Here is a 26,801-nt window from a genome sequence, read left to right as displayed (position 1 = left end):
CTCTCCCGCTTTCTTCTCGGTCGCGCTGTGGGGAAGACGGCGCCCGAATGGTTTCGTGAGGGGCAACTGCGCATCTCTCAGTCATGAGAATCTCTATAAACGGTTGGCATAAAAACACAGCAACGGTCGATGGCGTTCCCCCCCCTGAAAACTAGATAAAAATGAGACGCAGTTGTAGCGGGCGGAGCAGTAAATAAGTAAATAAGTCACCGTTCAGAAAGCTCGAGGGCAAAATGTATATGTCATCGCTCCCCAAGTGACAATCTGGCGATGGGACGGCGAGCAAATCTTAAAATCCTGGCCTGGTCCTGCCTGATTTACGGATAAGCTAAACAAGCTGTAGCTTAGGGCCCCACTCTTGGGGGCCCCAAAAAATTTTAAAGGGAAAAAAACCTGGATATATATTTAGAAACAATTATATATATATATACACACAATTAAAATAAAACCTACATACAGCAACAGTGTTTTGTGTTGTGTAGGCTCCTATGATGTTGGTAATGGGCCCTGCCTGCTAGTCTTCCCCCCCAAAATATGAAAAATCATTTTAAGTTAGAGGTTAATAATTATTTCACTACTAATATACTACTTCTTAATTGTATTTCACTATTAATATACTAAATTGTATCTCAGTTCAACAATTACTTTGATAAAATACATATTTTGTTATGTGCAAATGGCTTTAGATACCTATTAGGTAAATTACCATATAGCATATATTCAACACAAAAGAGAGCAACAATTTGTTGTTGACAAAGGACGGCTGGACATAGAAAGGGCCCCATTACCTCCAGTAGCTTAGGGCCTCATCAAACCTAAATCTGGCCCTGCCTGGGTCTGTCTGTAGAGCAGAGATGTTATTGGCTATGCTCTATATTAAGACATGCACAAGGTTATATCCTTTTTTATTGTGGATTAGGGCAGCGTTCCTAAACATACTTCCTTGGGAGCCTGGCTCATAGAAACTCACAAGCTGAGTAAAACATGTTTAGGATTGATCTGGAAATGAAATGGGAGCTTGGGTGCAGTGCGGTCTTATACACGTCTACTCAGAAATAAGTTCCACTGAGTTCAGTGGAGCTTGCTCCCAGGTAATTGTGTATCGGGTACAGGCTTAGGATTACCCTTTGCATGGGAGTAAGACCCACTTAGATGGTTGGGACTGACAACACTGTTTTGCTTTATATTTGATGGGTGAAACCAGTGCTGCTGCTGCTGCTTTTTTATTTTATAAAGGTGCCATACTTAGCATGAAATTATTGCCGTAAGTGCCACACTTTTAACATTTAGCGGTGGGGAAGTGCCGGTACTGCTTACCCTTGAGGACCCCCAGAAAAAAGCATTGTGTGAGACCCTCCTGTTGGAGCTATGTTGAACTAGATAACACACCGTGGCCTAGCAAGATCCTTGTTTGGAATCCAGTTATGACAATGTGGAGTGTGTGGGAACTCGCATGAACAGCCTCTACAGCTGTAATCTTATTTCCACAGAAGGTGGCCTAGAAAGATACAATTTCTCTATTTTTTAGAGTGAGAAAGCCAACAACTATCAACATAATGAAATTCCCTGTTATGTAGAGATTAGGGTTTTTTTAAAAATGGAATGAGGACCTGAGATGGTACAACAGACTACAGGTGGGGATAACACTTTTGAATATGTATCAACCTCTGTAAAAAAAATACCCAAAATATCTTGCAAACAGAAAACTATCTCAGCAAGTGGGGAACTAGCTTAGAACCTTTCTCTCTGATGTGTTAGTTTTCTGCCTTCAGTGTGACTTTTATGTGAAGGATCATATGGTATGGTCCACAGCATTTACCATTTTATTCTGCAGGCTTTATAGATCCAGTTTAAGGCTGTGTCCACTACGATCAATAGAGAAGCTTTGAAGCAGTATTGCAGAGCTGTCAGTGACTGTGATATACATACATTTTATACTGTGCTACATTTATCCCTTTTTAGACTTTCCTTGAAAGGGGGGGGGGGGAGCAAGCATATGTTCTGTTTCATCGTCTAACTTCCACTTGTTTTTATGAAGGTTGCAATAGAGCCTATGGATATATATGTGTAATGTACTATTCTGACTTTTCCAATAAATACAGGAAGGTCATATACACTCCTTGTACCCCCATCACACATTCAAAAAATGTGTGGGAAAATGTGATGGTTTCTAGTCACACCAGTTTCATAGGTTTCACTGTGCTTCAGGTGCTTTCAGACTACAATTACCATCAGCCCCAACATGGCCAATGATAATAGATCATCAAATTGTAGAGCTGGAAGGGACCAAAAGGGTCATCTAGTCCAATCCCCTGCAATGCAGGATTTTATTTTATTTTATTTTTGGCCCAATGTGGGACTCAAACCCATAACTCTGAGATTAAGAATCTCATGTTGAAATTATAATGGGAATCATGGTTATCTAGAGGGCCATGGGTTTCTCATCCCTGCCCCATTAAATAGTGCCCATGTTGCCTAGCATACTTTCCCTTTTCATGCCTGAAGCCCTTTAGGAACTTTTACCTGGGAAGTGAGATTCTCATTAAATTGATATGCATTTAATTTTTTGAAAGTGCCTTTCAAAAATGGCATTGTTTTTACATATTGAATACTCAAGTTAAAAGAAAAGAAAAGATAGTGTCCTTAATAGGTCTTATGCTTGGAAGTAAATTACATTTAATTCTGTGGAGCTTTCTCTCAAGTATATGTGTGTTTAGGATTGATGTCTTATTTATTTTTTTTTTTTAAATAAATTTTTATTGAGTTTTACACAATTTAAAGACATACAATACATAACAAAGACAAACAAACACAAACACCAACACGTATAATTTCAAATCCTTAACTTCTTAACCCTTTCTGTAGACTTCCCCCCCCCTCCCATTCCTGTATCCCAATTCCAATATTTAGTTCAGCAAGTTCTTATTAAATTAGCTTATATACTTAACTTTCAAAATTATATATACTTAGTTTTTAACCTTATGTGTTTAACCTATATAATTAATTTCAACACCCATCAATACATCCTTTTCTAAGGTCGATCTTAGATCCCTTCCCACAATTTCCCCACTTCCATAAAAGTACTAAATAACAAAGACATTAAATTCTAATTATACCCCCTTTACCATCCCAACTTTCCTCCCCCCATTCCCGGTTTGGTCCCCAAAGAATGTCCATTGTCCTATCAGTTCTCAGCCCGGATCCCTCACGTCCGAAGCTCTTAATTCTCTCTCAGACCCTCTCAGCCGGTTTTGTTGACAGTCCTTTATCTTGAACTTGATGTCTCGGAGACTCTCTATCTCAGTAGGATCTGCATTTCTTCCAGCCAAACCTCGAAACTCGAGAACGGAGCCCAGGTGATATTTCATATTCCTTTTAAGTCCAAAAGTCCCAAGAAGTCCAAAGGCTCCATCATTCACCTTGTACAGTTTTATAATCCCAAGGTCTTCCAAACTTCCCATAAAAAAGTCTCTGCGATCCTCCTTCTCAATTGCCAACCAGGTTCCTGTCATCCGATGCTTATTTCCCTTATAATATATTTTTAATGGCTTCTGGTTATTCTCTTTCTCCGTCGATTTCCCAACACCTCCTTCTTCCTCCTCTAAAACAACGACATTATCTTCTTGTTCGACTGCCTGAGTATTTTGCATCAGTTCCTTTGTATGGTCAGCAAGTTTATCTGCTTTAAGACTCAAGGTCATAACATCTGTTGCAAAAGCTCTTTGTTGATCTTGTAAATTTCCCACAAGAAGAAACATTCTCTCGAGCTCTTTGTGTATTTTTCCATCTGCTGCCATTGTAATGTCTCTACTTCCCCTCTAGAGGGATTTAGTTACTTTGTATTTTCCTCCAACGGTCCAATTACTTTGTTTAGTTTTGTTTCTTTCCAGTAACCCAGAGCCAAATTCGATACAAATAATCAGCCCAAATGTCAAAAAGCAACTTTTCCTTATTTGACAGCTCGTTTGGCAGCTGTCAAATTTCTTATGTCTCCAGGGCCGGCTCTTTCACGGGTCCCTCCCGGGTTTCAGGGGGGGGGGGGGATTACCAGTCCATTTCTCTTCTTTTTCCTTAAAAAAGAAGGGTTGTTCTTAATTCTTTCAAAATCGTGGGATTAATAACATTGATTCCACAAGGAAACAAAAAGTCCTTTCAACCTTAGTTGCTTAAATTCTTGCTTCAGATTGTCTACATGTATGGGGGGGCGGACTTCCTTTTGACACCTCCCCCGATCGTACCAAATTTCAAAAAAACAGAAAAGAATTTTAGATCCGGATTTCTTATTACTCACGGGTTGTTGTTTTTGCAGTCCCAAATTCAAGGAAAAAAGTCAGCGCTCTCCGGCTATGGCTTGCGGCTTCGCTCCGTAGAAGTAGCGATCTGCTCCAGCACCGCGCCGCTCACCTTCCCCCACTCCAAAGCCTTTAAAAAGGCTTCTTCGCGGGTTGGGGGCGCGCAAGTGGTGCCCACTGAGCCACCACGTCCACAGGCTTCAACGCCTGTGGTTTTTAAGGGTCCCCGCGTCGCCGTTGCAACGGGACCCGTCTCCCACGGAGCCGATTCTCTCCGGAGCTCGGAGAGAATCCGCCATTTGCCGTTGGCGCTAACCCGGAAGTCTAGGATTGATGTCTTAGCACTTCCTCTCTCCTGCCAGTTTTCCCCCTTTCACAACCATTATTAAACGGTTGCTTCTTTTAATGTAAAACTCCATGCCTGCAATCCATTTTCTTGGGGTTGCCAGCTGTTTAACTTGCATTGCCTCTGCACTTTTTACAGTTACTTGAGATGCAGAAACAAAGCAGGTGAAGTTTTGACTGGCATGTAAACCAGAATTATGAAAGCGTGGCCTGATAGATATTTGCATAGCAGGCTGTTAAAAGCACAGGAACAAGGCTGGAAAAAAGCCCTGTATTTATTATGAATCTTTACTGGAGCAAGATGGTCTTAAGATAGTTGCACAGAACTTTACGTCAGCCAGTTCCGCTGACAAGCTTTATTGTTTCTCATTTCCCTTCCTTCTAAAGGACAACTGGTTCCGCTGTCTGTTATAGTTCTCTGGAAATGTGTGTAATTGTAAGCTTGGTTGCTCAACCTCCAAAGCCTTGCTGCAGCCAGAGTCATCCTAGTCCCTTGGTTGGCAACTAGTTTTGCTGGAATGGAAGATCTAGTGGGCCAGTGCCCTAGACTTCATATGCAACCCCATGGCCTGCTCAAAAGTACAACTCTCTTCCCCGGACATCCACGCACCACAACCTTTTTTCACCTCACTTGCAATTGCGGGAAGGGGCAGCTGGAGACAACATATTCCTCTTTATAGACCTTGATTTGGTGTAATTTCTGCTCCTCAATTCATCCGAGTAAGACAGAACAATCATGGAGTACACAGCTAATATGTTTAATATGTTTGTCTGTGTGTGAATATATTTAGTATTTACAAGTCACTTTTCTGTTAAGAAAACCTGCAGTGTCAGGAAAGCACCTTAAAAACTTCCGGTGCAGAAGCACTCCATTAAAAGACAAAAGTCCAGTTAAAATGTAGCTAAAGAACAGTGGTGAGCAGCATTAATAATTATGGATACTCTAGTAAATGAATGTCTTCGCCTGTGAAAAAAATGCAAGCAGGGAGGAAATGGGCTCTTTTGTTTGGCCTGCAAAGCTACATATCAGGGCTTTTGAGCAAGCTGATTGTCTACCACCTTAGGGGGTGGGGAATATATTCCAAATTGAAATAATACTGGATACAATGTTGTTTTTCCAATTGTTAATATATTACATAGCTTTCATGGCACCCACATCCAGGTTGTATGTCAGGCAAGGATTATTTCTGGTTGTCTCTCACTGACAAGCTGCAGTGTACCCATAATCCATGACCTACTATCTGACTCTGCTCCTGACTAATCAGGGTTTTTTCTGTCTTCACCTCGCCAGATTTCTCCAAATTGCATGCAACTACCTCTCATGGGCTTCTGGGGGCTGTATTTTTTCAATAAAATAAGTGGTCATCCTAGGGATAAACATATTATTTGTTCTCCTTTTTTATTGTTTAGTGGAATACAGCTACAGCCTAAAAGCCAGACCTCATAATCCTATACCTAAATCTAATTAAATTCAAAAGTCCTGGATTACAGCATTTAAATGTGTTTAGGATTGCAGCCAACCTTGGGTTTAGGCCCATTTAAATGATATGGAGGATTTGTACACACTCCTGTTTACTATGCATCTAATGCGTTCCCATTGCTGGTTTGGGAAGCGGTGTGCACATGACGTTAGCTACGGTCCATGTCTATCCTGTTGTTTCTTATGAAACAAAATATTTGATGAGTTTTCCCTCAAAAGCAGCTTCTATCCAAATTGAGCAAAAAAAATAACCTAGCTGTGCTTTTAAGCCAGTAATGTGTACACAGCCTGTATCCGATGAACCCAATGAGCTGGTTCAAATAATAGATGGCAAACCTGCTAGCAAGACCTGGATTTTAACCATGTGCAGCACCTAGCATAAGGTTACCAGATTTTTTTCAAGGAATCCAGGAACACTTTTTATCTTCAATGGATTTTGTATGGGGACTGATTTGTTAATCCGGGGACTGTCCCCAGAAAACGGGGACGTCTGGTAACCTTAAGTCCTAGCAACATACATGCCTTAAAGATTATTAAAGGAGCTGGGGTATTGTTTAGGGGGGCTGTTTGGTGGGGGTTGTTGCTGTCAATTTTTTGGATCTTTATATTGGATCTTATGATTTATGTGGAAATGGTTCAATTTGGTTGTGTGTGTTTTGATGTTTTGTTTATGGTTTATGACTACTTTTGTTATGTTCGTAGTTATGTATTTTTTTATATGTTATAAGCTACCTTGAGCATGGTTTTAACTTTGGGAAGACGGCATACAAATAAAATGATTGATTGGTGTTGTGAAGGACAGCTAGCTAGGACCTTGAATTCTTGAGCAATCTTTTTGCAGTTGCTGTACGCCAGGATTTTTGGACTTCTGGGAAACTTTAAAAATGAGACTTATCCAAATAGCATTGTACTAAAGATATGCTCAAGAATGTATGGATTGTGAGAGACCAAGATCTGAACAGACGGTTCAGTGCAGCTCCCTCTGTGAAATGCCCTCAGCCTAAGCTAATCAAGAGGAAAAACAAGGGCAGATTAACCCTTAGCAACCTGCAGTGAAGCATGCTTCTAAGAGAGTCCTTGACTAGTGTTTCTGAGAGTTAGGAAGCAGAGACAGGGCTATGGGGCTCCTGCTGATTTTGGGGGGTGGGATGGAGAATGGATATATATTTTTCCCCATCCTTGCTTAGGAAGAAAAGCTCCTACAGGGGGATTTTGAGCATGGGGTAAATGGCTACAGGAAGAGAAAGAGTTAAGCTATGCAGCCACACACCCTCCCAACACACACACTTTGCTTAAGATTGCAGCTTCTGAAGCAGCTGGGTTAAAAATAAAAATGGGTTAGGGACACTGCATATGTCATTTTAGCCAAGGAAGGAACACTGAAAGGCTGTGGCAACTGGTAGCAATTTGACATGGTAGGGCTGCAATTTTTAACCTTGCTGTTTTTATCACAATAGGACTCGTACAGAACTTATTTAGGAAAGTGAGCCATTTGACATGTGCAGAGTGCCATTATCTCCTCTCTCTAAAATAAAAGTAAAAATCAATTATTATACACACACCTATGGACAGGGAAAGAGCTTCCACGGCCAAAGTATGATTTTCAGACAAGATTGACTCCATACCTCCTATTTGGAAATTAAGCCATTGTGCATAGCGAATTCATGTATGAGTTACACCTACACATCTGTTGCCAAAAACATGTTGCCAAAACCCACTCAGCCACCCTACAGCTGAGGGGGAGGCAGCGAGCGGACCATTTGGGGCAGCAGGGAGGCGGCGGGCGCCCAAGCCACCGTGTCACTTCCAGGAGAGCCGCGTGGCTCGGGCACGCAGCAGGCCCCGCGGTGAGTGCCGCCCGGCATTTTGTCACCCCCCTCAGTGATGACACCCGGGGCAGCCCGCCCCCACTGCACCCCCCTTCCTCCACCCATGGGCAAAATGTGTGTAAGCCTGTTCAGCCCCTTTTCTGCCTACTTCATGGGTCGGCACAATGTGCACATGCATGATTGTGCATCATTTGGATGTGCCTTAAATGATTATTGCCTGTACACAAATGTGAGGAAAATGTGTGTCCAGCTGCATAAAGCTTTACTTTCCCCAAAATCATTTTAACTACAGTATTCATTATCCAAAGTGGTAATTTATCCAAAAAGAGAGAGGTTGTTTCATTCAAGCCAGGGCACAGCTGAACATATTTGCAGTGTATGGCTCAGTCCTGACAATGTGAAGTCTCTGCTCATGTGCAGAGTCATTACACCAGACTAATCATAATCAGCCTCAGATATTTTTCAAGATTTGGGATACTATCTCCCAGGTTTGGGAAAGGATGTAGAGTCGAGTCATATTCAAACAGGCACAGAGCCCAAATTTGTCATTTTAGAAATTCATTGACAAATTCACAAGACAAATTCAAATTGTGACAGCATCCCCCCCCCCCCCCAATTCCTGTGCATTCAAGATATATACCCTGCTAGGGGAAGGGCTGCTTGGAAGCAGATCCACACACCTTTTCTGGAAATACTCTGGAAAATACTCTGTAATTACGCACAGTTCAAATCTACCTTATCTGCCCTGCACTGCCCTGTCAGCTGCTTCTGTAACAGCAGCTTTTAATGAATGAAAATAGAGAAATTATTAATAGTTTGTTGCAATTTATACGGAAGCCACCCACTATTTTGCCTCCCAGAAAGATAAATGCAAAATGCAAAATGATTAAGTAAATTCATTTATTGAAAGAGACTCGCTGTTGCTTCCTTGCTCTTTCTAGCAAAGTCACAAAACAATATTGAACTCAGCAAACAAACAAACAAAATGCTCCTCAAATGAGGAAGTGTTTCCTGTTGCTTCTCTGGCCTTCAGGGAAAGCATGGGCTAATGCTAGCACATAGGGCTGTTTTGGAAGAATTGCTGACTCCTCCCATATCTGCTCTGGTGACTGTGCTGGACAGGCCCCATCATAACAGATGGAATAAGAGTCTTTCTGCTAGGGCTAAATTTCCTGCAATCCAATCAGTAACATGGTTTTTCCTGCTTAGAGACACATGGGAAGCACCTCTTTGCCATAGCCATACTTTTGGATTAGGATTGGCTGAGTGATGCAGAGAGCTGATCGGCCAGAGAATAGGAGATTGTCAGATATGTCCCTGTATGGTCAAGGAAGTATAAAATGGGGGGGAGGGGTCAGGAAAGAGTGATTTTGAAGAGGAAAAGATGCTTGACATTTTCCTAGGGAGGTTTGTGCCTTAGTAACCTCAGTGGACCAGCATCCATTGCTAAAAAGTGGGAAGTTTCTGCCTTTCCCCCTTCCTTTTAAACCTGCTATGCTGCTCTCACTTTTCATAGCAGCCAGGCACGCAAACTAAAATGTTATGTCAAATCTATGATTGCTTATAACATTTGTTTGTTTTATTGATTGATGACATTTGTGTACCGCCTTTCCATCCAAGGATCTCAAAATAGTAAGCATGGTTCTCTTATCCCAGTTTTATCCTCACAACAACCCTGTGAGGTAGGTTAAGCGGAGAGACAGTGACTGGCCCAAAGTCACCCAATTAGCTTCCTGTCTGGGGATTCCAACTCTGGTGTTCCAAATCATAGTCCAACACACTAACCATTACACAAAACCAGGATCTGGAACATGACACGTGGGTTAAACCCCTTTTCTGCACCACGGGATGAGAACTGCATATACCCCCAGGAGGGAAGACTATAATGAACACCAAAAGCAGCTTTCCTTCTGTGAAGCAAAAAATTCACAGGGGTACAGAATGGTCCCAGTTCTGATCGGGGGCCCTATGGGTAAGATCATTACTATTAAACCAATTGAAGTCTATGGCACTGATAACACCCATTTTCTTCCTTTGAGGTCCAGAGGCAATTTGTAAATGTCAAAAGAGCTGCTTGAGGAAGAGAACTGGCAGAGGGCTTTTATTTTTTCCAACTGTGTCCATCCGGTAACAAAGATGGAATCTAAAGCAGGGCTTAGGCCTTCTTTAAGGTTTTGTCAACAAACTCACATTGGAGTCACAAGATCAAAGAATCATAACATTGCATTAGTGAGAGTAACATCTCTTCCTCTTTAAAATTCTGTGCGTTTTCTAGTTCCTCAGGAAGTAGACTGTTCTTCCTAAGGGGTAAGAAGCAGGCGAGAACAAGCAGACAGGCACCCACCCCTGGTTATATACAGAGCACAGGCTGCCTTAGTGCTACAGAACCATATACGTCAGTGCCATAACTAGTCATTTTTAGGCCCCTAATTCTCTGTTGCTGCTGCCACCCGAAAAACCAGCAGCAAGATAGTTAAAAATAGTTGTGAACTTTAGAAGCTGATGCTGCTGCAATTCCAAAGTCCCACTGGTCAGATGAGTGTTTCTTCCCAGAAGCTGCTGTGCTGGTCGCTGCAATCCAACATCACATTTCTTTGCTTTTCTCCCCAGCTGGTGGCAATCAGTAGCTAGAGGTCCTTAGGCTCCAGGCACAAAGCCCAAGGAGGAACTGCAGTGGTGGCTCTCGGGCTGGCCTGGCCTCAGAGCAAGCTGGATTCTGGCTTTCCATCTACCATTTTGAAAACATGCTTAAGTATTCCATGCTGAAAAGAAAACATGACACAATCTTACCTTTTAAACTATCAATACATGACCCATTTGTGCCCCTGTCTTGGTTGGTTCTGCCCACCCTAGTTACACTGCTGAACAAAGTACATGATAAAGAGACGAAGGGAAGAACCCGGTGTTTACCTGTGATTTACAATTCAGTCATTCTTTATTGCTAGAAATTCTGGTTTGTTTTTGTCTTCCCTTATTAATTGACTACAGTTTTTTGGAGAATCTTGCATGGCAACTTAGCTGTACAGCAAGCAGGGCAATCCAGAGCTTCTGGAGGCTGAGCCAAAATCCTCCATTCCCCTAGACTTTGATCTAACATATATGCATGCCGGTTGATGGCATACTCCTCTGGACGTGTGTCACCTGGGCAGATCAGGCCACCACACACAAACACCTTGTTATCCCCAATTGAGCACACTGCATGTGAAAGATCCAAGCTGTAGTTATTTGGCAAGAGTGGGACAAGTTTTGTGGATTTGCTCATTTTGATCTTCTGCAGGTTTATTTCCAGACTCTCTTTGTGGCTCTGTATGCTCAAGACATTCTCCTGAGGAAAGGACAGCAAGGGCTTGTGATTGAACTGAATGGGAAACGTGATGTACTGCACCACATTCTTAGTCTGAGTGTCAAAGCAGTCCAGCACACCTACTCGGGAGAAGCGCCCATTCACCAAGCACCTTCCTGTCACAATGTAAATAGTCTTGTCTCCCTTGGTGATCAATGCAGTTGCATCCATAGGAATACTCATCTTTCCAGCAAGAATCCACTTCTCTTTCCCTTCGTCGTACTTGTAGATACTTGAAATGTACTTCCTTGGGGCCGTGCTTCCTCCTACAGAGTACACTGCCCCCCCACAAGTCACCATGGTGTGGAAGACCAAACCTATGGGCAGATCCGGAAGTTTGATCCAGGAGTTAGTATCTATATCATACTTCCAAGCTGTTTTCAAGCCAGAGATCTGCTCTGTTGTTCCTCCAGAAACATAAATGTATCTCCCTAGCGATGTTGCACTGAGAGCAGCTGCTTTGTAAGGCATCTCTGTCAGCTTTAGCCAGATGTTCTCTCCAATGATATAAGCGAAAACCCCACTGTTGAACTTACCCTGCTCTTTTTGCCCTCCTAAGATCACCACAGAGTCCATTAACGCCCCTTTCCTTTGTTGAAGCATCAGGCTTTGAGGATTGCCCTTTTTACGATCACTCAAAGTGCTCTCTATCCGGGAAAGGGGACCAGTGTGGTCTGCAAAGAGTAACACTTCACGGCAAGTGGACAGAAGCATACTGGTGGAGACAGCGGATAAATGAATGTAGGTAAAATACTTCTTAAAATATTTCTCCCTTTCAGCCTTTCTGTATTTCACCCACTGGAGGAGGGTTGAGAGAGTCTGGTCCTCGTTTTGTACATGAAGATGTTCATCTTTAAGGAGCCTGCTGAAGACATTAGGGGGGCAGTGCATGAAGTCTGTTATTCCAGGGCCTGCCCAGTAGTTGAAGTTGTCTCGTATACCATCATAAGCAGCATTTGCCACATCTTTCATATCATATGAGGTGGCCAGGAGCATGTAGTAGAGGCAGTTGTTCTTCTTAAGGGACCGAAAGAGGAAGTCAGAACAGTGGCTCTTTAGAGATGGGGAACTGAAATACTTGGCTCCCTTCAGCAGGTCCTCCACGTTCTTCTCAGAAATTACAATCTTCCCAGTATAGAAGTAGTCAAGCAATTGCTCCACCAACTCGGAGCTCAGGAACTTGGCATCAATGATGATAAAGAGTTCATCATCTGCTTTCATGTCATTGCTGGATATCAGATTCCTAATATGGGAGGACATGGCTGCTAAAACATTGAGGTGGGCATAGAAGACTTTCTGATCCACACTGAGGGCCACATCACAAAACTCCCGGTTCTTTCTCTGTTTGTTGAGGGCCTGCATCATAAAACTGTTGTGGTTCTTTTCTGTAAACTGCATCCTCATTTTTGGGGCCAGGCTTGTCTGGAATTAAGGAAGATGGTATAAGCGTAGAGGACTCTTTGCCCAGTTGTTGAAGACCCTAGTCTGGGTACAAGGAGTGATGTCATCAAATAAAGCTGCTAGGTCACAATTATCTGTGACATGTGTTGACAAGAGTCTTTTCAAATTGTCCCTTTTGTACCAAGAGAATATCAGTCACTTCAGCTAAACCCGATCCAAAAAGAAAGAGGTTCCATTGATTGGAGGTGAGGTGGCTTCACCTATACTATCTAGAGTCTGTTTGTATTGAAAGGTTACATGTTAGACTCTTCCCAAGGAAATGTTAGGTTATAGTTAAATGCTGTGGTGATGTCAAATAGGAATACATTCCCACTTAATTTATTAGGTTCCACCGTGTATGTTCTAAAAAAGAGAGCATTCTGTTCCCCAAAGTGGAACTAGATTTGGGTATCTGTATTTTGATAATGCCGTGATAGGGCAAACATTCCACTGATATGACTTGGTTTCAGCATGTCATACATAGGATTTGGAGAAAGGCCTTAAAATGGATAGTAAGAGTTGGCTTGTGGTAAGGTGAACCAGCAACAGGGTGCCATGGGACTGTGAAGGGGTGTTGCTTTGCTTGTGCTTAATGGCCAGCTCACTAGTTTTTCACAAAGAGGGCCAAACAAGATTATATGTTCAATATGTATTATTTTCTTATTTAAATAGCAACCATAGGGGGGCTGATAAGAACTGTGGGTGCTTAAGGTTTAACTCTCTAACTCTCTTCCCACATGTCATGATTCTGATTCCTCCATCGCCACTGCCATGGCTGCTATTTTAACAAGAAAAATTGGATACCCTGGAAGTGCCCATATGCATTTAATGTATGATCCACTTTGGGTCACTGGTGAACTAATGTTATATACAATTAACTGTACAAGATACACTTGTCAAAGGTTCGAGTTTATTTGCTTTGCAACCCTGTTAATTCTCTTGGAATTCTCAGCGGCTGTAGCTACTGCAAACCATACTTTAAGAATGACTTTATAGTTTTGCTTCGGGGAGTGGGTAAAAATGAAGAAAGAAAAATTCCTCCCCACCCTTACTTAAGTCTCTTCTCCTAATTGAAAAATGAAGTGATGCCCAGCAGTGGAGATAAGAAAGAAAAGAAAATATCCCAACAACTTTTTATACCCACCCAGCAAGCTTTACTAGCAAAAAATGTATAGCACACGGTCTGTCAAGATGAGCAGAACTGTTCCCACAAGCTGAGGTGGTGCCTGGCCCTGGGAGATAATGCTAGGCCCATCTCTTCAGAAACCTGGTCAGCCACTCCAGGCCACAGTTCTGCACTATCCTTATTTTATGAAGGTAAAGGAGCCCTGACAGTTAAGTCTAGTTGCAAAGGACTCTGGGGTTGTGGCACTCATCTCACTTTACTAGTCGAGGGAGCCAACGTTTGTCCGCATCATGTGGCCAGCATGACTAAGCTGCTTCTGGCGAAGCCAGAGCAGTGCACGGAAACGCCATTTACCTTCCCGCTGGAGCAGTACCTATTTATCTACTTGCACTTTGACATGCTTTCAAACTGCTAGGTTGGCAGGAGCTGGGACAGAACTGCCGACCTTCCGATTGGCAAGCCCTAGGCTCAGTGATTTAGACCACAGTGCCACCCGTGTCCCTCACTCTCCTCATTGCTGTGCCGCAAATCTATACAAGAAGGTGCTAAGTGTCTTGCGACACTGTGCCATTCAAATGTTATAAACACCATATTACCATTTCTCAGCTGTCTTTTTCTAACCTAAAAGGCCTCCAACACTTGATGATTCTAGCAGGAGAGGGGCTATAATCCTTTGATTATTTTGGTTACCTTTTCCCATATAGAACATTATATGCAGCTGATCTGATGCATGGTTACTTGGAAATTAATGCACATCATCTTAATTTGAATGGGATTGACTGCCTGTAAAGTGTGCATAGCATTCCAACCTCAGCATTTTCTCTTTCTCTGAAACAACTTCTTTTTGCTTTATGCTCTAGGCAGTGCTTCAGCTTCTAGTTTCCCTGCAGGCTGAATTAAAAATGCTGTAGGAGGAAGGGTGGTTGACTCATCCTCCAGATGTTCTCAGTTTCTTGTCACAACTGTGTAATCTGCCCTTTAACAATTGGGCAATTAATAACAGTGTTTGACATTTGCATAAAAGGGACAGAGTGCAATTCTGTTTGGAATATAGGTATTATCATAGGATAGCACTGACAACTGACCAGAAAAAGAATGGTGTTGCTCCTGTGTATTTAATAGCAGCTTGATCTGTAAAAGTCAGCAAGTTAAGCTTAAACAGCTTAGAAATCAATGTTAGCATTTGCTAACTGTAAATCAATATGTCGTTAAAAAGGTACAGGAGCAAACGTTAGTATAAAAATAAACTTACTGGCAACCCTACTTCAGGTACAGGGATTTAGAATACCGTCTTAAACTCTAAAAAAATCATGATCATATTATTGAAGAAAATTGGAAGAAAGATGAACAGATGCAAATGAGGAAAAGCCTCCTGTACTCTTACATCTATGAAAGAGAACATTTTGAAAGGTGTGCAACTTGATTTGCATGCATGATAAAAGCTGTGAAATTATTCAGGATAAAGGAGCTTTGCCTTTGCCTCTTTTCACCCCACTGCTAAGCCATATCCATCTGCTTCTGTTTAACACATTCAAGTTAAGACTGCCACTTAAAAAACCACAAATGTGGTTGGTGAAACTTCCCATCACTTTAATGCCAGAAAGACAGGAACAGGCAACTTTTTACTGGCACTGCTTCACTGTCATTCATAACTGTGAGCTCTGCAGAACTCTGTAGGTGAGGCTTATAGAGTAGCTTGATTGGGACTAGAAACTGGGAGACCACGGTTCCAGTCCCACTTGACTATGAAGTAGTCACTGAGTAACCTTTGACCCACTTGACTATGAAGTTACTCACTGAGTAACCTTTGACCAGTCAGTCTCTCAGCCTAACCTGCCTCCCAGGGTTAATCAAGGACAGCTTAAAATGAAGTGCCATTGAATTTAGGTAAATTTACAGCCAGATAAATATATTTAGGTTTGCAGTTCTAAAGCCCCTTGTGGTATTAAATGGCTGTAACTCTATCTGGTCAAATATTACCACACCTATGCAACTCAAACAGGTTGTCTCTGGCACATGAAGCTCATCCCAGGTGACATAGCAGGCTACAATAATTGTTTTGTATTGACTCTGAAGCTTGTTCTTAAACATTGTTGGTTCCCACACCTTCAAATAGCAACACCTGGTTTCTGCCACTGACAGGTAGAGCTTTGATGTTTCACCTGAACATTACAGGAGGCAAAATAAGTGGTGCGTGACAGGATGATTTGTAAGCAGCGACAAATGGGAAGAATTTTTTTAAAAAGTGGGGTAGTTTGCTGGAACTTTATGCTTTTCTTGTTAGCAGTATTGTGCCTTATCGGGTGGTAAAGTTATCAATCATCAAGCAAGCTCAGTGGCATGTGCCAACATAAATGGAGCTGAAACAAGAGAGAGGTATCAGCATGTGTGGGAGAACTCTAGCTGTAAAAAAGCAGGTAAAAGGGGTTAACTCATTGAAGCCCAAATAGATAAGGAATTTGATCATCAATTGGGAAAGAATAATGGAAAACTGTAGAGGGTGAATTGGCTTTCTTAAGCCCCTCATTCTTAGTATTCCAGACTAAAGGAGGCTCACTGGAACCCTAAACAGTAGCATCCCTGTTAGGGAATGAAGATATATTGCAACATTTTGTTGTAGTTTCCACTTATATATTATACAGTTGAGTATATTGTATTTACCAGAAACTTTATTTCTCTGCTGTGTAACTGTAAACTGTATGGTTGAGTTGCAGACAGGAGGGATAAGCCTGGAGAGGAAAGGAACAGGAAAAGTTTGCATTTCCATGCATATGGTTCTAAAACTCAATACAAGGTGAACTAAAAATACAATGCTTGAATAGTTTCACAACCCTGTTACATACCCAAACAAATATGACACATATAAACCTGCAAACTTCCTCTCCCACCACACCTGAAATGTCAGGTAGTCTAAAGGTTATTTCCAAACACTGACATTTCCTCGTGTCCCGCCCCCCCCCAAGCGATTTTGAGAATGGTAATAGCAACAAAGAGATTATGTGCTTTCCACACCAGTGTTAAGTATGAAGGATATAGAAATCTTCCTGAGTTTCTGTGCCCATTCTCTTTTCAGGCCAGAGGAAATGGGTGCGGCACTTAGTAAGTTACCCAACTCTAGAAATCACAATGTGGTTGACCAAGCGGAATTATGCACTGCTGTTTTCCAGTCACTCATAAGTAAGTCCTATGCGGTTCCAAAGAAAATAAGGCCTGCAATGCGCTTACCTGGGAATAAACCCCACTGAATTCAATAGGACTTGAGTAGATGCCGTTAAGAAATTGCACAGCCATTTCCATGCAGGTGTACATAGATCTGAACACAGTCAATATGCCCGGAAGCTTTTACTGTTTAATAGGTTATTGTATTTTAGTGTTTTGTTGGAAGCCGCCCAGAGTGGCTGGGGAAACCCAGCCAGATGGGTGGGGTATAAATAATAAATAATAATTATTATTATTATAAGGAGGCTTCTTCCGAGTAAGTACGCCTGGTATTGCCAAGGTGGGGCTGCAGTCGTCTGCGTGCCCGAACTGGACATTAATATGCCCAATAAGGGGTTGTCTGGGATGCTGTTTTAGCAGTAAATATGAATTATTTCCGAGTAAACTCCAATCCAACGTGATTGGAGATTGGCATATTCTGGCGTTTGCTCTTTATTGTAAAGCAATAAAGCTTTGAAGGCCGAGAAGGACAACGACAGCTGCTCCCACCAATAAAAACTCCATGCCATGAGCCTAATCTATGAGGTATTTGGCACCTATCAGGAAAATAGTCTTCAAAAGGGCGTTAGCCTAGTACAGCCCTCATGAGTCACGGCTAACCAAGAGCCATTTTCTAGACTGGGCAAGCTTCCTCTTCCTTGTGCCTCAGGGCCAAGGCTGTAGAGCAGCCAGCTGTTCTTCAACTACAACTCCCATCATCCCTAGCTGCGGGCTACGCTAGCTAGGAATGACGGGAGTTGTAGTCCAACGCCCCCTGGAGTCCCCACGTTGCTGCCACAGAGCAAGCCTGCCACCACCCGGCTTATGCCAGTAGCTGTGTCGGACTTCGATTGGCTGGGCTGCCTCGGATAGGATTCGTGCGATTGGACGTGGAGGTGGGGGGCGGGCGCCGACTGTCCCCGCTGTCATTGGCGGATACGTGGCGCATGCTTCCTCCCCCTCTACGCAGGCGCGACGGGCGAAGCCGAGGAAGCGTCTCTGCCTGTTGGGTCCGTGCCTGGAGCGCGCGCGCTTGCCGTTTTTCTGCGCTCTCCACCCGCCCCCCCCCCCGTCGCTCAACCAACGGTCGCCGCGATGCCGCTGCAGTTCGAACTGTGCCCGGGCCGGCCAATCGGCGGGGACCACCCCTGCTTCATTATCGCGGAGATTGGCCAGAACCATCAGGGGGACCTGGAGACCGCCAAGCGGATGATCCGAGTGGCTAAGGTGGGGAGGTGGGCGTGGCCAACGGGGGTGGCAAAGTGGTGGGTGTCGAGGCTGGGTCAGTTGGGCTGAGGGGCGAGAGGCGGGAGGATGGGGAACGGGAGCAGAGCGGAGGTGGCTGGCGGGTTGCTGCCTGTTCTCGGTGTTTTCTCGGGTATCATGGATAGAAGCTGCATGTGGGAGAGGGGAGATAACCAAACAATAATGGCTAATTAATGATACTCAGGGAAGCAACTTACTGTCAGGTGGGGGGACTGTCAGGTAAATAAAAAATGGGAGCTGTCAAGAATTTTATTATTACTTATTTGATTTATATTACCACCCTTTAACCAAACATCTTGGGGTGCTGCACAACGTTAGGAACATAATTTACAGACATTATGATTGCAACATAAACAGGAATTGTTCGGGACTGGACCTAACGGTCAGGGGTCCCTTTACCTTTAGAGAGCATAATAATAGACAACATAATGATAAAATAGTCGTGATAACAGTCACAAACTGTGGTCCAGTGACCCATGAGCCTCATGCAGCTGCACCACAGCAGCTCAGTTAAAAAAGACAATTAGAAATCATGCGGGATCTAGTACAGGACGTTGCAGTTGTTGCCACAGAAAGGGAAAACTGTTATGTGGTCCGTCAAGCCCCTCATCAATGTTCAAGAGGTCTGAGGGGGAGAAAAGTTTGGAGTGGGAAAGGGTGATGGGGATGTTTGGCACTTAAGGTTTGTAAAGGTAATGTGTAAATGATGAGAATTGGGAGATTGTAAACCACAAACCAGTTATCAAGGGGCACTTGGATTTTAGCTCTTTAAAAACCCCCTCCTGAGATCGTTTTATGATATTTCCACCTTATCCTTCCTTCCAAGGAGCTCCGGGTTTCATCAGACCCAACTGTGAGCGTCAATCCTGTGAGATTTGGCTGAGAAACAAGAGCGTATGATGAGCCTGCTAAATGAGGCCAGTGGCCCATTTTGTTCAACATCCTGTTCTCACAGGATGTTCTGACCAGGTTCCTGTGTGAAACTGGCAAGTAGGACCAGAGCATTTCCCCTTCCTGTGGATTCCAGCCACTGGTATTCAGAAGTATTACTTCTTCCAATTGTGGAGGCGGAGTATAGAGCCATTCTTGTGTAGTGGCATCTGGGCTTAGTTCCCTTTTCAGCCATTCAACTATGTCACTGAGCTACAGCCCTTGCATATGGAGCTAAAGTTCTGTTATAATGCGTCCTGTTGGAGGATGCGCTGATGGAATGATCAGAAAAGCACAACGTTGAATTCCTATGTGATTAGAATTGGGAACTGGTACCATCGTTGACCTTAAATGGTTCATCAGTTGGGTTCGTTAGTCTGCAAGAGCCTAATCTGAAATAGAAAGAGGAGTCTATTTGCTGACCTTTCCTTTGTTTCAGTGGCTGTTTAGCGCAGTGTACATCTGACAAAGTCCACAGAGCTTATTCCACAGTAAACTTACTAGGTTGCGTACACACGATACATTACGGCAGATTATTTCCCCCAAAAGAACTGTAAGTGTGTGAGAGGTAATCTCCGGTCCCAAAAGTCTTTAAATGGTGTGTATGTAGCCTATGTCCTTAAGGTGTCTCAGAAAGGACTCTTCAATATTTTTTAAATTTGCATTGGCATGGTCAGTTCAAGCGGTGTGCATGCCCAGGACTGAGATGGGCATGTTCAGTGACCTTGAAGAACTATTGTAATGCTTGTGTCTTTTTAGGAATGCGGAGCAGATTGTGCCAAGTTTCAGAAAAGTGAACTAGAGCACAAATTCAATAAGCGAGCCTTGGAGAGGCCGTACACTTCCAAACACTCTTGGGGGAAAACTTATGGAGAGCACAAGCGCCACCTGGAGTTCAGCCATGATCAGTATCGAGAGTTGCAGCGATACGCAAAGGAGATTGGCATTTTCTTCACAGCATCAGGCATGGATGAAGTAAGTGAGATGTTGGTTTTGTTTTAAGAAGGAGCTGCCACATCTGACATTACCCGCAACTTGGTGAACAATCCCATAGTACGCAGGGAACACAGGGAACCAGAATTTCAAAACCCAACAACCCCTAAGTACGCAGGATACACAGGGAACCAGAATTTCAAAACTGTCCTTGGTCCACCTTCAGCAGGTTAGGAAAAGAGCTAGCACCAGTATTTTTAGAGAAGTGTCTTCTATCTAGTTGCAACCTTTTCAGTATAGATGTAAAAATCACATGTGTTTTCCAGTGTCTGACCATGGTCCCTGCATAAGGGTTGCCGATTCCCCCAGAGGGATCCTCTGTGGTGAATAGTGTCTTGTCCCTTGACTGTAACACTGAACGCAGAAGTCAAACCTGCTGAAATTTCCATTGCGGAATGTATGTACTGGTGGGTTTTTTGGAAATTTTGAATCCGTAAGTGCTTTGCTGATGGAATTCAGATTTAGCATCTTTACTGGACTTCCTTTTTTGTAATCACTTATGATTACAATAAAGCAAAACAAGTAAATGGTTGAATATTGTTCTGAAGTTGAGTTGGCATGCATTTCACAAGAAAAACTAACAAGGTCATTACAAATCATTTAGTCATATACAAATCATTCATTACAAATCATTTATTTTCCACATGTATTTCAGCTGATCTACTTTTGCACACTGGGGGAACTTTTAAGAAAGCAGAGAAGCTGAAATATTTAAATAAGGAGAAAAATAAAGCATACTTAGTATAGTTTTAATGCTTTGTTCAAAGAAACTCAAAACATGACAATTCATGATTCACTTCCCTCGGAGGCAGTCAGTCTGCTGCCCTCCAGTTGTTTATGGGCTTCAGCTTCCATTAGTCTCAGCCATCAATCATTGGTCAGGGATGAGGAGAGCCTGAGGTGCCTAAAGGGAGAGCTGTGCCAAGGCCTCTGCTGAGGTTCACATTAGGGGTGGGGTAGGTGGAGGGGGAGTCCTTTGCCTGTGTCTCTCGGCTCAAGTTAAAGCAGCTGAGGTGCATAAAATGTTGAGATTTTTTATATCAAGCACTGTGTCGGGGGTCTGACAGCAAGTCTCTGAGGCCACTGGGTTTGAGGTAACCAGTTTCCAGTATGCAGCACTTTGCCTTCAGAAATGCTAACAGGATACGGATATTATGGTACATCCTCACAGAACTGTAGAATTGAAAAGGACCCTGAGGATGATTTAATCCAACCCATTGCAATGCAGGAATATACAGCTATCCCATAAGGGGATCGAACCTGCAACCTTGGTGTTATCAGCACCATGCTCTAACCAACTGAGCTAGACTGTCTGCTTGGTGGACCTAAGGTGTCTGATTCAGGGTTGGTTATATCCAGGTAGAATCAGTGGCATTGACAAATACTCTGAGGCAGATCTGCATCCTCCTTCATTGCTGATGTGTGGGGTTGGGAGGAGCCTTATTCAGCCCAAGGACATTCCCTCCTGGACAACATTCCAGGGGCCACATGTCAGTTGTAGGCGGAGCAACGGATGCAGATTTTGCCCTTGCACAGTAGGCTAGTTTCTGCACATACTCATCCCCAACCCTTCCATCCAGCCAAGCAAGAAGCATAATTAGAATTAAAGGATACATTCCAGCCACAGACAATATTACCAAAAAAAGAGTGCAACACCGAGAGTCCTGAGGGCCAGATAGAGAAGCTTGGAAAGCTGCATTTGACCCCCAGGCTATTGTTAGTCACTCTGTTCTGTATGTTTGGGTTTCCATCAACTCTAGTTTTTATTTGTATTCCTTGTGTATGAGCATAGCCATGTGCTGTTCTGCTGTATGTTTCTGGGAAAGGAGGCACATTCATCCAGCTACAGTGTCTTTATTTGACAGGTAGAATGTTAGGAATCTTTGTGTTCTTTTTTAAAAAAAAGTATTTCTTCACAGATGGCTGTAGAGTTTCTGCATGATCTGGATGTTCCATTTTTTAAAGTCGGATCAGGAGACACTAACAATTTCCCATACTTGGAAAAGACAGCCAAAAAAGGTGATTTGCTAATAACTCGCTTAATATAGCTACTGTTTCTACTCTCCTAATGGTATCACATCTAATGAGAGAATGTATGAATTTGATAGAGCACCCTGCCTTATTACAGTGGTACCTCCGGTTGTGGACGGGATCTGTTCCAGAGGTCCGGCCGGATCCCAAGGTTTTTGCAACTGGAGAGACCGCTTCTGTGCATGCACAAGCAGCAGTAGAGCGATTCTGCACATGCGTGTGCGGCAAAAACCCGAAATATGCTTCCGGGTTTGCCACTTACGTATCTTGAAATTTACGTAAGCAGAGGGATACGTAAGCGGAGGTAGAACTGAACAGTAGTACCTCGGGTTAAGTACTTAATTCGTTCTGGAGGTCCGTTCTTAACCTGAAACTGTTCTTAACCTGAAGCATCACTTTAGCTAATGGGGCCTCCTGCTGCTGCTGTGCCGCCGGAGAACAATTTCTGTTCTCATCCTGAAACAAAGTTCTTAACCCGAGGTACTATTTCTGGGTTAGCAGAGTCTGTAACCTGAAGCATATGTAACCTGAAATGTATGTAACCTGAGGTACCACTGTATATCCAAATTAGATACAATTGTAAATATCAGCTAGCATAAAAAATGACAATAGTTCTTTCATCTGCATCCATAATGTCTAGTAGAAATGTTCTACATTCTTCTCCCACATTCCCATTAATGATGGATGGGTAGAGGAGGACTGCCATTTTCAACTGTAGTCATGGTTTCGTCCTTACCTCCTATGAGGAAGAGGGACTTTTCAGTGGTGGCCTCACAACTCTGGAATTCATTGTCGGTCAACCTCTGAAGGATCACTGCACTCCAGTCTCTTAGAAAGACTCTGCAGATATGTTTCAGGTTCCTTACATGACTTTTTATATACCTATCTGTGAAGTACAAAACTGGATTTTATGTTCTGGACTGGTTTATTAGTATATCTAGCTTTTTTAGTATTGAAGTATCTATAGTAATTGTTGCTATAGATAATTAGTAATAATAGTAATAATATTACTATTATTACTATCTATAGTAATCTGTTGCATTTCAGGTTATTTTTTTTAATCATGTAGGTTCCTTGGAGGAGCTTTGCTCAGAAAAGCGGCCTATAAATAGGGAGGGTGTACAGGCCCCAAGATTTGTTGTTTATCTGTGTTTTAAAAACATCTGACCTGTCTCAGTTGCTCTGTGCTCTCTCCACTTTAAATCTGCTCTGGGTTGTGGGGTGCTTTGTATGAAACAAAACTGTGTTCCCCATTCATTAAATGGGGAGTATAAAAATGGCTGCAACTTTCCCCCTTATGGCCAAAGTGGATGAAATTTACAGGCAGAATCAGTGATTTCTGCCAACCCTTAGGCTTTATACCAGTTAAAGGACACATTCCAGCTAAGCAAAAAGCACTCAGGATATCAAGGAGGGCCAGCGAGGGGTGTGTTCTGGAGGGGCATGGCTTGAGTGGAGTCCTGAGAACCAAGTAAAGGCCTAGAGACAAATTAATTTGTGTGCACCAGCTGCAGAAATGGCATAGGTGGGCTATGAATAAGTGGGTTGGTATCAATCCATCCAGTTTATAGGCAGATAAAAACTAATTGTCAAGTAATTGACCAATTTGTATAATGTAGCTGTAGGAGACAGAATGTTGGAGTTACAAAATGCTCTCGGTGACCTTCCCTTCTAGGTCGCCCGATGGTGATTTCGAGTGGGATGCAGTCAATGAACACAATGCAACAAGTTTACAAGCTGGTGAAAGCCATTAACCCGAACTTCTGTTTTCTTCAGTGCACCAGTGCTTACCCTCTTCAGTCTGAAGATGTCAACCTTCGTGTCATAACGGTCAGTGAGGTGGGGTGGAAGGCATGGCAATTCTCCTAAGGTGCCTTATTTTCCTTCTGAACCAATGAATTGAGCAAGACGACAGATCAAGTGCAGTTTGGAATTTGCTCCAACTCTAAGGAGAGGCCTCAGCCCAGCACAGAATTAATTTTCCTAAACCTCATTCCTTTTCTTCTTCTTCAGCAGACTTAAGAGCTCCTTGACTGTGCTAAACTCTGGCCAAAGAAAGTTGCACATAAAGCACAACTAAATTTCATAGCATTTTGTAACAGCTAATGTTGGTGGTTAACTGTCCTCTTCTTTGTATTTACCATCAACTTTTCTATCCTTCTAGGAATATCAGTCCGTCTTCCCAGATATTCCTATTGGCTACTCTGGTCATGAGACTGGGATAGCCATTTCCATTGCAGCAGTTGCCATGGGTGCAAAAGTCCTCGAGCGCCACATTACACTGGACAAAACCTGGAAAGGCAGTGATCATCAAGCATCCCTGGAGCCAAAAGAACTGGCGGAACTAGTGAGAAGCATCCGGATGGTGGAGAAAGCCATGGGGTCCCCAGTCAAGCGGCTCCTGTCCTGTGAAGTGGCTTGCAATGAAAAGGTAAATTTATTATTGAGTGCTGCAAGACCCACTTATTCTGGATTGCTTAACCTTGGGTTACTGACGGTGGCAGCAGTATTCATACACATCCATCCTAGTAAGGTAATACAGAGATTGCTTTGTAGCGCTTGCCTGCCACTGTAAGAAATCCTTCTACAGGTGTCACCCCACTTATGTGCAATTGAGTCCCGCATGACCACATATGCATGTGCTGCCAGGAAATAAAGAATGGTGGAGGAGAGCTGGAGAGTCCCCAAAGCCTGAGGAGGGTGGAGGTGAGGGTGGAGGAAGCTGGAGGCGCAGCAGTGCTTTGTTTACATGGCTCAGCTGCTCCGCCTATCAGCTGATGTGTGGGGTAGCGCAGCAGCAGCTGCTTTCTCCATGCATCCTCCAGCCTCCTGGCGGCCCCAGAGCTTCAATTCTAGGTGCAGGTATTTTTAGGTACAGTATTTTTGGTATGGATTGAAAAGAGAGCAGCAGAGAGAGCATTTAAAGGGTGTTTAATATAGGCCCTGTAAGACGTAACTGGAGCTGCTTGGGATTGAACCTGTGACCTTCTGCACGAAAAGCAGATGCCCTGTCACTGAGTTGTCAAAGGCTGTATTAGATGCAGTGCATATACGCCTCCCTTATTCTTTTACCTCTTGTTTCCAGATCAGAGGGGGGAAATAGCAGCATAGTACAATGATGATGATGATTTATTTATTCCCCAGCCACTCTGAGCAGCTCCCAACAGAATATTAAAACACGATAAAACATCAAACATTAAAAACTTCCCTAAACAGGGCTCCCTTCAGATGTCTTCTAAAAGTCAGAGAGTTGTTTATTTCCTTGACATCTGATGGGAGGGCATTCCACAGGGCAGGCGCCACTACCAAGAAGGCCCTCTGTCTGGTTCCCTGTAACTTCACTTCTCACAGTGAGGGAACCGCCAGAAGGCCCTCGGTGCTGGAGCTCAGTGTCCAGGGTGGAGATGCTCCTTCAGGAATACTGGGCCAGGGCTGTTTAGGGCTTTAAATGTTAGCACCAACTCTTTGAATTGTGCTCAGAAACATACTGGGAACCAATGAAGGTCTTTCAGGTCCGGTGTAATATAGTCTCGGCAGCCACTCCCAAGTACAAGACAGGCAAGCAGGAGGCACACCATGCCCTATGCCATAGACCTATGAGCCCTCTGCTGCTGAGCAGCTGTGTCCCAAACTGCTGCTGCATGTACCACTTGGGAGCTGCACCTAGAGCGCAGGCTCGCCACCCCAAGACATAACCTCCTTCTACTTATCTTTCTGTAGTTGGGAAAGTCTGTAGTGGCCAAAGTCCGGATTCCTGAAGGTACCACACTTACGCTGGATATGCTCACGGTAAAAGTGGGGGAACCCAAAGGATACCCGCCAGAAGACATCTTTGACTTGGTTGGCAAGAAGGTCAGGATAAATATTGGTGAAGATGAAACCATCGTCGAAGATGCCATCGAAAACCATGTGAAAAAAGTGAAATGCTAATTTGTGACTCTTTTTTTAATGGAACCTTGGGAAGAAGCACTGTGGTAACATACTAAAACCAGAATGTGCTGAAGTTCAAATGAAGGGTTTTGGGGAAGGGAACCGCAACATGATTTTTTTCTTGTGGGTAGGCTAAAATATCAATACAATTCAGTGTAGTACTTCTTGAAGAATCTTTAGTTTCTCTTTATTGCTGAAAAGCTTTTTGCTAAGCCATGACACAGTAACCCACCCAGAGAAACTTTTCTGAAAGGTAGTGCAGGGCTTTGGAAAACTATATATATTTGTGTGGGCAGGATCAGCGCCAACAAATGAATGCTTCTAAATTTTTGTGAATGCCTATTTAACAAGACATGCGTGTTCCAGGCCTTTTGTAATGTTTTCAGAATGCAGAACGAGAAATTGCTATGTGACTTGCAATACCTCCAAGATATATACTGTACAAGAATCTCCTCTGTGCTCAACTAGGTGTGTAAACTTCTCAAAACAAATCTTTGGGGCCTAGGTGTGCTGTGTGCCTTCAGTTTTAGCTATTCAGATTTTGGGCGATTCTGTTGTAGAATTAAGGCAATGAAGAAGTTCTAGGATATAATTTGGG

The 26,801-nt window shown here is 43.2% G+C and overlaps 2 protein-coding genes and 1 long non-coding RNA gene across 4 annotated transcripts; 1 reads left to right on the top strand and 2 right to left on the bottom strand.

The window, feature by feature from the left end:
- Positions 1-10,031: 10,031 nt before the first annotated feature.
- Positions 10,032-18,010, bottom strand: LOC308466332. Its single transcript, XR_013980764.1, has 3 exons — positions 17,081-18,010; positions 16,517-16,584; positions 10,032-10,708 (listed from the first exon to the last, which is right to left on the bottom strand). It is a non-coding gene; the product is annotated as an uncharacterized lncRNA (long non-coding RNA).
- On the bottom strand, positions 10,852-12,806 carry CCIN (calicin). The gene has a single exon (XM_080986854.1). The coding sequence runs from the start codon at positions 12,691-12,693 to the stop codon at positions 10,921-10,923; it is 1,773 nt and encodes a 590-aa protein (XP_080842980.1). The 5' UTR covers positions 12,694-12,806; the 3' UTR covers positions 10,852-10,920.
- An 89-nt stretch (positions 18,011-18,099) lies between the features above and the next one.
- NANS (N-acetylneuraminate synthase) lies at positions 18,100-26,376 on the top strand. Of its 2 annotated transcripts, none has more exons than XM_080986935.1 (6): positions 18,100-18,280; positions 20,009-20,224; positions 22,162-22,261; positions 23,949-24,103; positions 24,438-24,704; positions 25,994-26,376. In XM_080986935.1, exons 1-6 carry the CDS (start codon positions 18,149-18,151, stop codon positions 26,201-26,203), a joined length of 1,080 nt encoding a protein of 359 aa, XP_080843061.1. In that variant the 5' UTR covers positions 18,100-18,148; the 3' UTR covers positions 26,204-26,376. The 2 variants fall into 2 exon arrangements, with proteins under 2 accessions (XP_080843061.1, XP_080843062.1); XM_080986936.1 differs by lacking the exon at positions 18,100-18,280 and adding an exon at positions 18,338-18,522.
- Positions 26,377-26,801: the final 425 nt, after the last annotated feature.

Source organism: Podarcis pityusensis (assembly GCF_964106645.2).
Source record: "Podarcis pityusensis genome assembly, chromosome: 17".
Taxonomy (NCBI): domain Eukaryota; kingdom Metazoa; phylum Chordata; class Lepidosauria; order Squamata; family Lacertidae; genus Podarcis; species Podarcis pityusensis.
The sequence above is the reverse complement of the archived record's forward strand: the minus strand, read 5'-3'. Positions and strand labels throughout refer to the sequence as shown.

Excerpts from the sequence above, each read along its gene's own strand:
- CCIN (XM_080986854.1), bottom strand. The coding sequence starts at position 12,693 with ATGAGGATGCAGTTTACAGAAAAGAACCACAACAGTTTTATGATGCAG.
- NANS (XM_080986935.1), top strand. The coding sequence starts at position 18,149 with ATGCCGCTGCAGTTCGAACTGTGCCCGGGCCGGCCAATCGGCGGGGAC. Across the intron at positions 20,225-22,161 it reads CAGCATCAGGCATGGATGAA|ATGGCTGTAGAGTTTCTGCA; the intron begins GTAAGTGAGATG and ends ATTTCTTCACAG. Across the intron at positions 22,262-23,948 it reads GGAAAAGACAGCCAAAAAAG|GTCGCCCGATGGTGATTTCG; the intron begins GTGATTTGCTAA and ends CTTCCCTTCTAG.